Source organism: Macrobrachium rosenbergii, chromosome 17, assembly GCF_040412425.1.
Source record: "Macrobrachium rosenbergii isolate ZJJX-2024 chromosome 17, ASM4041242v1, whole genome shotgun sequence".
Lineage (NCBI taxonomy): Eukaryota > Metazoa > Arthropoda > Malacostraca > Decapoda > Palaemonidae > Macrobrachium > Macrobrachium rosenbergii.
In genome coordinates this window covers 5,056,334-5,071,269 of record NC_089757.1, presented here as the reverse complement: position 1 = coordinate 5,071,269, position 14,936 = coordinate 5,056,334, and the positions used below count along the sequence as shown (strand labels likewise).

Genomic DNA, 14,936 nt, shown 5'->3' with positions numbered 1-14,936 from the left:
CAGCTCTCGTGAACAAGAAAATACGAGGAAATGGAAGTAAATTTGTAACTTACGCAGTGCTAAACCACTGAATGCTAATTTTGATCCAAGTGTCTTTCTTTATGCACATAGGGCTGAAATGCACATGAAATGTGATAAACCGATAATTCATCGATTTTTCATACCTGTTTCCTCTAAATATACGACTACTACTACTACTAACTTCTCGCCTGAATGATGGATGGATCAAAAGATAATGATTTTACAAGGAATCCCGGAATCTCAACAAGTGCCTTACATCCTCTTACATTTGTAAGGCTGCTTCTCTTGATGCGAACCAGAGAGAGAGAGAGAGAGAGAGAGAGAGAGAGAGAGAGAGAGAGAGAGAGAGAAAAGCTTGTGATGTATTAAGAAAATACGACGGGAAACAACGATATTTTTCACCCAATATAACTGTATTTCTGGAAATTTGCATTAAAGCAGCGACCATAGGAAATTCAAGGCAGTTAAGGGAATTGTAATTTACGCATTTATAAACCTTAGTTTAAAAAAATTATCAGAATTAACGCACAGAAGACTTGTAACATAAAACAATGATTTAATTATGATATATAACTCTTTAGGAGTCGACCAGAATGTGAGAGCATGATAAAGGACTGACAGATTCCGACTCAGCTGACAAAAAAAGAAGAAGAAAATAATGGTTACTTATTCATGCTATTTTTCTCCCGTGATCTTTGGTTTTGAGTATGCTGTTTAATCTACAATTATGCCGCGTTGGGTCTGGTCAGTACCTGGATGGGTGACACTAGTGAATGCCAAGCGACGACACGTTTGAAACACCGTTAATTTCTCGGTAAGTGAAACTTAGCTATCCCGGTTCTGATAAATACTTGGACGGGTGACCGCCAGTAAAAGCTAGATGCCATTAGTGCAGACTCTCGTGATCGCTTGTTCGGCCAGCGGTATGAGGCTAGCTACCTCACTCAAAAAATCAGTATTTAGAAACTTGCAACAAACCTTAGGTATATTATATGAGCGATAATGGGCAACACTGTGGCCCGAGAAGCTAAGCAACGAGTGAGAGTTCAATCTGCCAAAAAAAAAAAAAAAAAAAAAAAAATGTTATTAGGAAAAATAGTATGTCAACGACTAAGGTCAACGTCTACTGATAATCAAGAATAGCAAAAAATACTAATAATAAAACACACACACACACACATACATATACACACACACACACACACACACACACACACAAACAAAGACAGGACGACGCAAATGCGTTATCTACTTTTTTCCACAAACCTCTTCTGATTATCGATCGGTATCTCTCGCTTTCGGTGAATAGTTTCTGTATGTTATCACCGAGATATATCGTGTGTACTCTTACCATTCCTTCGGCGCCACTATTTTCGAGGCCGTACCTAAGGAAATAATTATTGGCAAATTCGTTCCCATTACAATAATTACGAAACGTCGCAGGGTTTTCTTCCGCATCTATCTAAGTTTCAGCTTTTTCCTCGACTCGGAAAAAAGTGCGATACTCCGGCAACACGGGTCGTTAGCTTCGATAAGGAAATGCCAAGATGATTTACGAGAGGTTTCATGAATCGATGAGGACAGCCATATATCACCACGATTTTTCTCAGCTTCGAAATTGTCGACTTTGACATCTTTCAGAGAGAGAGAGAGAGAGAGAGAGAGAGAGAGAGAGAAATAGTATATATAAAAACTGACTCAGTTACCGACACGGGATCATCCTACCTAAAACCAACACCACCACATTTACGACGTTTTTCTTCTCCCGTACCGAGTGACCTGACGGGAGAAAGGCCCTCCACACCACTCTGCCTCTCTCGGAGGGTCATTTGGCATTCATCACGTCTGAAGAACAGTCACAAGGGTTGGAGAAGTAGAAGTGCGTATGATAGTCACCACTGGCTTATACAAAATTTAGGCCAAAGGCCAGGCGCTGGAACCTATGAGGTCATTCACCGCTGACACAGAAATTGACAGTAAAAAGGTTTGAAAGGCGTAACATGAGGAAAACTTCGCAGTTGCACTATGAATCAATTGTTAGGAGAGGGTAGAAATTAAGATTGATGAACGGGAATGAACAGAGGTACATCAAAAGGAATGAAAGGGGTTGCAGCTAGGGGCCAAAGGGACTCTGCCAAGAACCTTAAGTAATGCCTACAGTGTATCACATGAGGTGTACTGACGGCACTATCCCCCTACGAGAGTCACACTGGTTTGAACAACAGAAATAGTATCATGTATTTTTGTGAATGGTCTCCTGTTTACTTATATATTTGATTTAATTTTTTTTTTTGGCTATTTTCCACCCAATGTATTTTGCTACATATAAGTAGTAATCATCAATATCTGCCACAGAATTAGACTGGAGTAATGTTGTTCGTTCATTGATTGACTCCTTTCTGATGATCAATATTGGTGGATGTAGACGAAGATCACATGATTTGCAGTGATGGCTACTATCCGTACGAGCATTTGACGAAAACATTATTTCCCAATACAGGTACTCAAGAAAGAAAACGGAATCAGCACTTGATATTTGTATAACTGTAATAAAAACTTGGCTTGTTAACTGTTGAGAGGCCTTGGTATGCTCTCCTTATATGACGAAAAATTCCATTTATTTACATTATTTTTACATATGCTCTAAACTGCCTATCCAGTTTCATCTTTCCTTTTAAAGCAGAAACATTATCGTTTGTATGTGTTGTAAAATGTGTGAAAAATTCTTAAGTCTGATAGCAAAACAGGCAGGATTGTAGTCGATACCAACCGCCAACCCATCTGAGAAGAAAACATAAATCTTGCCCATCTGGAAACCGCAAATGAATCTTTGGTAAATACTTAAGTGTACCTAACAAAGAACGCACCAAACTGACATTCATTCCTTTCCTTTTCGAAAAGGAAATTAAAGTGCGCCGTCTCCTTTCAGAAAACTGGCCAGTCATGGACAGAAAAGAGGATATTTTTTTTGTAACAATGGAGTTTTATTTTGTAGTAGCATTAAGATCCACTGAACATAACGTCTTAGGCTTTTTACTGGGCTGAAGCGCTTAATGGCACGGATATAGAGAGAGGGGATACAGAAATAGTATATATAGTAGGTTACCCATGTGTAACGGGAAATGTAAGATGTTTATAAGTCAGTCAAAAACATGAGCAGCCTTTCCTCTTTAGCAGAAGACCTCAATGAATGATCTGACTAGACAGCAGCGAGATCTCTCTCCTTCCAAAAACTAACAGATCACAGACGTCTCAAAAACATCTTGCATCTTCCCACTGCCTTTCTTCTAACCAAAGAACCACCGGTTATTCTCACAGCACTAAGGGAATTTAGTTTTTTGTTAAATGCTGTAAAAAACTGAGTAGAGCTATTGTGGGAATATTCAATTTGGCATCACTTTGATGCAAGGCGATAAACCTGACCGACACGAGAGACTGGACGCAGCTGTCGTGGGGCACGAATGAAACACACCATCTTGGTACCATCAACATATATCAAAGAAATGATGAGAACAAAGTGTCAAAGATAGCAAGCAATAAGCTGATAAAAAAAAGTATATTTTCTTTCGACACGGCAATCCTGGAAGTTTATATCCTTACTGAAGTTTTGCCAGTATATATATATATATATATATATATATATATATATATATATATATATATATATATATATATATATATATATATAGATCCACAAACATGAAGCTATGAATGTCGTATAATAGTCAGTTCGCTCTACCTCGAGAATATCAACGAAGGGCATTTATATAATTCATGAAAGAATCGGATCGACGAATCTCAGGGACCGTACCATTTGGCTGTTTCTTGACAGCCGAATGGTACTGTCCCTGAAAGCCGTCGATCCGCACCGTCGGCTCGTTCGAATCTCCCAGGTGCCGAATCGTTTCCAAGTTATAACTCCCATTCGGTAATGTTTCCGAGGTGGAGCTAATTGGATATTAGACGACATCTGTAGCTTAATGTTTGTGAATATAAAAAGACTCACGATGTATGTAACAAAAAAATTCAATTATATATACATACATAATATGTATACAGTATATGATATATATGTGTATATATATATATACACATATTTATATATATATATATATATATATATATATATATATATATATATATATATATATAATATAATTCCATATGTTATTTATTTACAAGGCTCATGAATGGTTAGAGAGAGAGCCCAAGAAAATGCCAATCATTAAAATAATCATAGTTTTTGGATGAAAGTGACAACTGTCATGCATTGGACTTGAACAACTAATGCATTCAAGTGGAAATGAACTAAAGCACGTTACGCATTTAACCAATTTGGATGTTGGATATTTATCACTATCCACGATGTTTCAGTGTAGATTACTTGATCTTTCCCAGCCATATCCGTTATTGGAGCTCACAGTGCAGCGTAATATTAAATTTTTCCCATGGCAACTCAATCCCACATTATGATGATGATGATGATGATTACTATCAATTTGCCCCTTGAAAACCGAGAGAGAGAGTAGATTACGTAAAAACGAAAATGAGTTTAGCAACAAATAAAAAATTACTCAATTCCTGTCGTTCGCCTCTGCGACTTGTAGTTGTTGCGTCTCTCCTCACCATATCCAATACAGCCTATTCTGTGTTCGTCTGTACACTCATGTGATGGTCTTCATCCTCCTTAACACTCGTTGTTTAAACAACACAAATCCTCTCATCAAGGTCTCCATCCAAAACCATGTCAAACGTCCCTTACTTGAATTGACAATGATCTAATCCGAGAATGAATTACGTTTCCCGACGACAGCTACTCTACTCCATACTGCTTAATTCTGGACTCGGGTTCAGCGTACAGCTCGCCTGGAAAATGTTACTAGATGGCGTTCGGGTTTTCAGATATCATGTGACAAATGAAAAAGAAAATGGTAAGCTGGTACCCTCTCTCTCTTCTGTTCGTGTGAGAGAGGACGGTTGGGAGCGGATCCATCGACCGCTCCACCAAAGCACCAGGATGAACAAAAATAACAATTTAAGATTTTCCTCATATGTGCGCGTGATCGCATGCGAGCTCAGGTATGACATGCCCGCTTTCAAAAGAGCTGAAGTGAATACAAATGAACAATCAGCTTTATGTTTTGCAATGTTTTACCTGTTTCTAGAGAGAAATGTAGAAGGTGTAAATTGAAAAATGATGTTCATAAAGAAAAACTTGCAATCTTTGCATCTTTCATGCATGTGCTTGTCTTTTTCTTGTGTTCTGAAACTGTTACGTCTGTTTCAATATAAACGAAAAAAGACAAAAGAAAAGGAAAGAGCAACGACGATTATTAACAACTTAAAGGATGGGAGGTCTGAAGATTTAAGGACGGAAGAAAGAGGAGAGTCCCAAAGCTCGGCCATGGAGGGTAAGAAAGTTACGAACGAACTGCGCCCTGACAGGTGTTGGCATTTAAAATTTTTTTTAGGGAAACCTTCCTAAAAAGAAAAAAGAGAAATGTATTGCATATATATATATAAATATATATATATATATATATATATATATATATATATATATATATATATATATATATATATAAAGATAAAATCCACGAAGGAAAGAGAAATACTGGAGGGCTGTGTTTCCCTTTCCTTCGTGGATTTTATCATTATTTATATATTCATCACGTTCCATATTTTCGTGACTCAGTTATATACACACACACACACACACACACACACACACACACACACACACACACACATATATATATATATATATATATATATATATATATATATATATATATATATGAATAACGAAGACCATCTCTGAAAATTATGAAAATCACCATTAAATTCCTTGAAACTGACCAACCACTTCGTTTTCCTCAAGAAGCTCTCAACTATTTAAGACTTCAAACCGCAATATTATCCTCGACAGACGTAACTGGTCAAATATCAAAACTGTCCTCGAATTTCTAGAATACCTCTAGAAATGGAAGCCTAAAATAGATAAAAACGCTCCAATTGAAAGATCATCCTTGAAACTTTGAGCTGATTTGGCTTATGAAACCTTAAAACGGATATGGCTGCTCAAAGGTCATCCACGAGTTTTGTGACGAATCTGGTGCAATGAGAAAGATGGCCGAAATAAAAAAAAAAATATTACTAGCACAGTTAACGTAATTACAGCTCTTCAAAGAAAGACAGAATGTAGGTTTGAAATTCAATTACAATAAGGCATTAGCTCAGGTCAGGTGTGGTACATGTAACTCGTAATCTTGAGGGAAATACGTGACAAATGTAAAGGAAGAATAGATCTGAACTAAGTCTGTGTCCTTTGAGTACATGAAGCCAAGTCGATCAGGTGACTGGCACATCCACTGCAACTTCTCTCCACATTCAGAGCGAAGCATCTTTTGTCATTTTCATAACTTTTGTCCCGATTTCTTTCAAAGGAAATCAAAGCGCTGTTGTTCAAGTTTTCTTGTCTTTATGTGTTTCCAGGCAAAAACAAAAAAAAAAGGAAAATTAAATTTCTTTTATAAATTTCTTTACAAAAAATGGATTATACAATAAACTCTCTCTCTCTCTCTCTCTCTCTGTGTGAGGTCCAATTCTTCTTATCTTCATCTGTGCATGCCCATGCTCCTTTAAGTGTAATGTATTCGGTACAAGCCATCCTGAAGTTCTGCTATGTCATATCTAAATGGTCACTGCAGCATTCTTGCAAGGCTCCAGCTGTTAAATTTCCTGTCTTCTACTTCTCGTTCTGTTCCTTTTGGTCTCTTCCGACCAAGCTGTTCAACTTCATTAACTGTGCTTTGATCTATTTTCTACCTTTCACTATAGAATAAATCCTTCGCTCAAGCCCCCTGCGAGCACAGATATGGGATTTATAACAACAGCTACATCAACAACGATAGCTAAAATCATTTGCTATCTCAAATTCTTTTGCTGCAATGTTCATTTCTGCAGACGTACAAATAGCTTCATATGTTTGCTTTGGACACCAACCTTATCGATGACACATTAGATGCTCCACTCCCTGTGCCTACGCAAGTCCTCAAAGTTATGCACTATTGTATTACTTAAAATTCGACAGCGGGTGCTGATGCTCATATTATAACTAAAACGACTACTACGTGGGATCATGTGGCAATCTCTTTATAACTGATTTTAACAACTTTAAATTCTCTCTCAGCTTTTTTTTTTTAGATTTTTTTTGAAACTTACAACCTTTAACAGGTTGGTGGTTCCATTGGCCGTCTGTTTAATGTCGAAGACGACTTGCTGAGAATGATTAAAGTTTTTTCTTTAGTCGAAACATGTGTTAAAATACGTGGAAGGGAGAATACTGCTCTGGTGTAAAAGAGGGCCCTAAACAAGGGTGCCTTATGTCTTCATGGCGGTTTGATATCTTTACGGATGGAATGATGTGAGAAGCCTCTTGATATCTTTACGGATGGAATGATGTGAGAAGTCTCTTGATATCTTTACGGATGGAATGATGTGAGAAGTCTCTTGATATCTTCACGGATGGAACGATGTGAGAAGTCTCTTGATATCTTTACGGATGGAATGATGTGAGAAGCCTCTTGATATCTTCACGGATGGAGTGATGTGAGAAGTCTCTTGATATCTTCACGGATGGAATGATGTGAGAAGCCTCTTGATATCTTTACGGATGGAATGATGTGAGAAGCCTCTTGATATCTTTACGGATGGAATGATGGATGGAATGATGTGAGTCTCTTGATATCTTTATGGATGGATGGAATGATGGATGGAATGAAGTCTCTTGATATCTTTACGGATGGAATGATGTGAGAAGTCTCTTGATATCTTTACGGATGGAATGATGTGATGAAGTCTCTTGATATCTTCATCTTCACGGATGGAACGATGTGAGAAGTCTCTTGATATCTTTACGGATGGAATTATGTGATATCTTTACCTCTTGATATCTTCACGGATGGAATGATGTGAGAAGTCTCTTGATATCTTCACGGATGGAATGATGTGAGAAGCCTCTTGATATCTTTACGGTGGAATGATGTGATATCTTCACGGATGGAATGATGTGAGAAGTCTCTTGATATCTTTACGATATCTTTCTCTTGATATCTTTACGGATGGAATGATGTGAGAAGTCTCTTGATATCTTCACGGATGGAATGATGTGAGAAGTCCGAGAAAGTTGTGGGGCACGAAAATGAGTCAGTCGAGACTGAAATGTGAAATGGATTTTCCCTGCAGATGATAAAGTACTGACCGGGGGCAATGAATGACTTGAGATAACGAAAAGGACTGCAGAAACTGTAGTGAAAAAGTTTGAAAGTCTTTGCAACGGAAATAAGGTAAGAGTAAATGTAAGCTAGAATAAAGCTATGAGGGAATATGGAGCAATGAATGTAAACGTGGATGGTGGGCGAATGGCTGATTGATATAAGATTTTGTGAGTATCTTTAACAGACGAAGGCAGAATGAGAGAAGAGGTGACTCACAAAATAACTGAAGTAAGGTGGGTGTCAGGGTGTATTCAAAAGTTCGAGAAGAGGATTCAGATGCCTTTGGGAGTCTTTGAAGGGATTGTTGAGCCAAACCTCCCTTTTGGAAGTGAAGTATGGTGAAAGAAACATACATACATATATATATATATATATATATATATATATATATATATTTATATATATATATATATATATATATATATATATAATTTTTTTTTTTTGTCGATCGCCTTTGTAGAATTGACTTCTCTGATGATAACTTTTTCATATTTCTTTATTTCTGTTTTCAATCTTACTTCAAAGTTCTGGATAAGTACACGGTGTGATTTCCATTTATTTTAAGTGCTACGGTCCGTTTCGCCTATCTCAGTCAGGGGCGTCATTTCAGATTTTTGATGGGGGGGGGGTGCAAAGGCGGATTGGCGAGCGAAGCAAGCCTAATCACCTGTTTTTTTTTTTTTTTTTTTTTTATTTTGAGCTATTTTATGTGGTTTTTGAAGCACATAAAATAGACATAAATAGAAAGATATAACTTAACGTGATGACACATTTGAATTTCGGTAGGAATAATGGAAAACCGGCTGCTGTTACTTCTTGGGTCTTGGTGGGGTGAGGGGGCAAGTTGAGGCTGGGGGGGGCAACATGAGTCTGCCGCCCCGCCCCCTCCCAGCCACCCCTAAATGACGCCCCTGGTCTCAGCCTTTTTCAAGCAAGAACTCATACAGGGAAGCATCCTCCGGTCTATTTATACCTCTAAGGTGATGGCAGTATAGGATTAGGGGAGCTGCTATAGCTTTTATTTAATTGTAAATTAAACATTGTAAATAAAAGCTATAGCAACGCCTCTAATCCTATACTGCCGTAAGCATAAACTTCTGAGCAGCGAGTCGAACCTCCCTACACTCACTAAGCTGTTCGCAACAAACTTGCAGGCGTTCTTGCGCATCCCTGGATATAAAGGCTTTCCTTTCCATTACCGTCATCTATTCAGTGCATTCTATGGTTTTATCTTCTCCCACCTTCCGATATATAACACTGTTCTCCACAATATCGTCCTCGGTTTCATTCTTTCCACGTGACCAAAAAATTCCAAAGCACTCTGATCTGTCCTTTCACATGCGCATGTCGTTTTATCATTTTTATGTATTTTCACTTTTCTCACCACTCGATTCTTCTTCCACATAAATACTGCATAAGTGTTTCATCTTATATATATATATATATATATATATATATATATAGATCTAGGACTTTAGAGATGACTGAGAATCGACAAGATGGAAGGCCGTCCTAAAACCAGTCAGACAAGCCATGGCTACATAGATCGTATTTCGACGACACGTGTATAGTATTCCATTAGCCTACGAAAAATATGTCTATAAATCACTATCTCCTATGATATCCTCTTACTGATCAAATATGGCCCAAGGAACTTGATCTTTCTGTGGTGTCAGTCTAAGGAAATGGCCTCCTTGTGGCACGGATTCATAGAGCCATTCACAGAGATGGCCACATTGCAATAATTACACTGAATCTAACTACAACTCTTCGACTGGTTTCTACAATGCGGTCTCTCTCTTAATTATTTTATTCAGCTAATCTACACGCTGTTACTTCTCTCATGAGAGACTAAACCAGTGTCATGGCTTTAGGCCTATTCTACAGAAGGCTTTATTAACAACATAGGCCTACCAAGCAATCCTGTTTTGAAACGACCAGTTGTTAATTTTAATAGTATTTGGGAAAATGCAGCGAAGCATTTCGCCGGATAAAAGGAATGAAAAAGTACCAGTTTTGGTATATCTCAAACTACCTTAATCAAAATGGAAAGATTCAGAATTTTTTCTGATGCCTGCGATTAAAAGTACCTGGACATTGCTCTATATGTTTCACACACTTCCCAAAGCAAAATTTTTCTTGTGTCCGCAACATTAAGTCTTCCTCGGTCTTGTCAATGAGCTACATAAATACCTATGGGAAGACCGAAGTCGACCGTCAAGCGTTTGGATCACTTCATAACGTTCATTTCGTGACTGTGGAATTCTCTCTTTAATTCAGGCTTCCTGAATCATTTCATTTTTATTTTTTACAGGCAAACACCTGCCATGGGGCAAATACATGTACATACATACATATACAATGTATATATATATATATATATATATATATATATATATATATATATATATATATATATATATATATATATATATATATATATATATATATAAAAGGATGGATGGTGGCAATCAGCAGCCAAAATATAGCCATAAGGAACTTGAGGAAGACATCTCAGGCATTTGCATGGCTTTATTGCTTATGTTTCAAGGCCTCACCTCATTATCAAAGCTGTAAAAAATACATACAAATACATTAAAACATATCAAAAAGACTCGGACTAAAGAATAGGATGCTAAAAGCAAATAAAAAATATTCAGTTTAAAATGCCAGGAGAAAGGTATTACCATCCAAGTGGAAAGAAATAACACGGGCGGCAAGGAGAAACGGGAAAGATTTAAATGGCTTAATAGATATGGTTCCGCTGCTTTTGCCACCTGGCCATTACGCTAACGATCTTAAAGAGTGTTTGACTGACTTTGGGCCAAGCGCTGGAACCTGTCTCGGATATTCATCGTCTTTCACTCGATTTATCCTCAAGCATCAAGAAGCTTTAAGGCTTTTCATTACCACAGAATAAATACAATAAACAAATGTACGAATAAATAGCTTTAGTTCAATATACTGGCAACACACAGCCATCACATGAGGTTAACTTCATCAATATTATCATTTAAAATGTCTGAAATATGCTTACAATGCAAGTGGTATTTCCTCCTTCCATTGTTATATCTGGAACAGTTTATCAGAATGTGCTTAAGTTGGCATACTCTGGGATACTGGTCCCTTCAAAAATACCATTTTCAGCTCAGCTACTATGCCCACTTCTAAGGCTGATCATACTGATTTCTAACCTTCCGTTCGGCTTTAGCCAGATCCCCAGAAGCCTATTTCGCCACGATTCTTTTTCTTTATTTTTTGGTAGTGGTGGTGACCACCGCTGCTACCATATATTAAGTATGTAGTTTAATTACCACTCTCTGATCACAGTGTGGTATCTCTATAGCCTCCCTGTCAGCTACTTCATGTCCTTCTATTGCTACAAAAAAAAAAAAAAAAGAATGGATTTTTGTCTGATGGAGAGATGAAAGGGCCTGAGGTTTCCGAATCAAGAGGGTGAAAAAGTTTCAGTTTCTTCATTGCCTCCAAGGTACTTTACGCGTCACTAGAAATAACTAGAAATAACAGCAGATTTACATTTTTTTTTGTGCACTAGTTTCAAAGCATTGGCTATGGCTGTATGTTCAGCAATACAAATAGAAGAAATGCAGGAGGAATCTGGTAGTTTGGCGACATATGACTCCCTATCACATACACCTCCACACCCTGTGGTTCTGATCAGAGTAAATTTTCTTTTCACTTATATGTTCGTTATCATGTTCTGGCGGACATTTTTCTCTATACATGCTTATATGTGGAGTAAACCAGTTAGGGTTAAATGGATGATCTACCTCAAGGATAATTGAGTTTTCATGTCATCAGAATTAAATTATGATAACATGAAAACCGACGAGGCAATCCCAGTTCTCACTCTAAATAGGAAATATTTTTCCCAAGCAAAAAATCGAGCCACAAACCGAATCTGAAGGTCAAAAAATCACTAAAGATCTTAATATTTATATCAGGTTTTAGCAGGGAGCTGGACAAAATATCTCTAATTAAGACTTTGCAGGGCAGTATTTACATCCATATTTGACAATAGTGCTAAGTGTATTCTTCAGGTTCAAAATCAAAACAAAAGGAACTAGGTACAGTTCATAATATGGGGCTTAGAATCTGCACAGAGGCTTTCATAACTCAACCTTTTTGGAGCCTTTATGTGGATTCACATGAACTACCATTAGGTTTAAGAAGGCATGCGACTGATAAGCTCAAAAAACAAAAGATTATCTAAACCTTTCCAAATCAGACAACTTGAAGAATTAAATTTTAATTCTTCAAGTTGTCTGATTTGGGAAGGTTTAGATGATCTTACTCTAAATCTTGAATCGCATCCAGCCAAGAGCTTGAAGGTTGATTTTTTTTTTTTTGTTTTTTGAGCTTATCAGTCGCATGCCTTCTTTAAACCTAATGGTAGTTCATGTGAATCCACATAAAGGCTCTAAACAGGTGGAGTTATGAAAGCCTCTGTGCAGATTCTAAGGCCCATATTATGAACTGCGCCTAGTTCCTTTTGTTTTGATTTTGAACCTGAAGAATACACTTGGCAACCACTGTCAAATTTGGATGTAAATACTGCACTGGAAAGTCTTAATCAGAGATATTTTGTCCAGCCCCCTGGTAAAACCTGATATAAATGTTAAGATATTTAGTGATTTTTTGACCTTAAGTTTCGGTTTTGTGGCTGGACTTTTTGCATGGGGAAAAATATCTCTAGAGTGAGAACTGGGATCACTTCGCCCGTTCTGCGTGTAAAAAATCGAATGGCTACCGTTTTCGATACAGAGAACCTAACCCTGAAAAATCAAACAAGTGAGCGAACGGACAACAAGAGGGAACTCCACGAAGCAGCCCCTCAAAAACATTCACAGAAAATTAGTTAAGATTTACCATTTTATTAACATCAGTGAAGGGCGTGGAAACGAGACAGTGAATTATATGCAGGGCATTCTCTCTCTCTCTCTCTCTCTCTCTCTCTCTCTCTCTCTCTCTCTCTCTCTCTCTCAATAGGAAAAGAATCAAAGTACATGCAACTGACGTTAATCTTAGGCCGAGACTGAGGATGACTCGAGATTCTCAGTGAAGAAGATATGGACACTTTTGTTTACTCCACGTCGCTCGAGAAGCGGTGCCAACTTTCTGGGACATCGAAAATACCCAACCAGAATTGCTGCCAAATATTCAAAGATACTTTGCTTACCACCATACATACATACATACATACGTATATACATACATACATACGTATATACATATATACATACATACATACATTCATACTGCACACACCCATACTATATATATGTATATATATATATAGGCTATATACACACATATATATACATATATATTTGTATTCGTCCTACGTATACGTATTATACACACTTCACACATTATACACATACATATGTATAATATATGTATATATATATGTATATACATATAAATATGTGTATATATATACATGCATATATGTATATATATACATATATGCATATATACATATATACATATATACAGGAAATATCTATGCAGAATACGCAGGTAAACAGAACAGAAACCCTTTTCCTACACGACCTTAGAAGCGACGCAAGATAACTGTCACGAAACTAGACCAAATTGCTGATAAAGAATTTATCGTCATGCGGCTTCTCTATCTCTAGATAAGACGTCGGGTAGAAAATTTTCTCAAACGAGTGTTTAGCTATAACTGTTTAGTACACAATTTATCGTGCAAGTTCAATGATGTCGTTACATGAGAAGTGAATACTATACATCAATTCGTAAAACAGTGAAAGCGTGATTAAAATGACAGAAGTAAGGAATAAAAAAAAAAAAAACACACACAATCAAGAGCAAAAGGAAAGGAAAGCTTCGCTAGTTAAAAGCAGCTCTCACATTCTAAGCAGCCTGAGAGAGAGAACCCATCGACCACACTGAGGCACGAGGCAAGAAGAACGACTCACCTGTAATGTATACCCAGGTACATTCGGCTGGGGAACCGGAGACAACAGGAACTCTTCCTCGCTGTCATTGCTCAGTACGAATGATCTTCCGACGTCTGAGAGATTCAGTGTCACTAGACACGGCGACGGGCTCGTCCGATTTTCTATTAACTCCATTTCTCTTACTATTCTTTTCTTTCTGTTCTCGTCTTTAGCTATTCCCCCTTCTCCTTTCAGTATGCTCAAATTTCAGTGACTGACTGGGTCTAAAAGAAGAATGCAAGAGGATATGACGCTGGCCTTTCTATGGAGACACCTATGCATGTATTAGGTGTATTCGATTTTTTTTTCCTTCTACTGCTTGATTTTTGCGTTTCTCGTGTGATCTTCAAGTGCAACGGTAAGCTCCGTGTTACTTCCTTATTTAACCTGATTTTCTTCTTCAATCTCCTACTGCTTTCAAGAGTTCCCAAGTTGATCCGAATTGGATTTCCGGATGGTAATTACGGTCGTGAGCGACAGAGAGCGAAGGTAAGAAATAAAAAAAAAAAGCTTTTTATGTTCAATACCTTGCGAGCTCTTTAACAAAACGGTACATCAGCTTTCATATTTCCGGTCAACAACAAACGCAGTTCATTGTTTCCTTAATCTCTCAAGATGAATATTCAAATTCCAGTTACAGGCAGGGAAA

General features: G+C 37.5%; 1 protein-coding gene across 1 annotated transcript in view; it reads right to left on the bottom strand.

The window, feature by feature from the left end:
* The window catches only part of LOC136847672 (alkylglycerol monooxygenase-like), a 41,700-nt gene extending 27,140 nt beyond the window's left edge, over window positions 1–14,560 (bottom strand). Inside the window, exon 1 of the mRNA XM_067119471.1 lies at window positions 14,267–14,560. Within this exon, the coding sequence (XP_066975572.1) occupies window positions 14,267–14,422 (156 nt within the window). The 5' untranslated portion in view covers window positions 14,423–14,560. The remainder of the gene's footprint in view (window positions 1–14,266) is intronic.
* Between the last annotated feature and the right edge of the window lie 376 nt (window positions 14,561–14,936).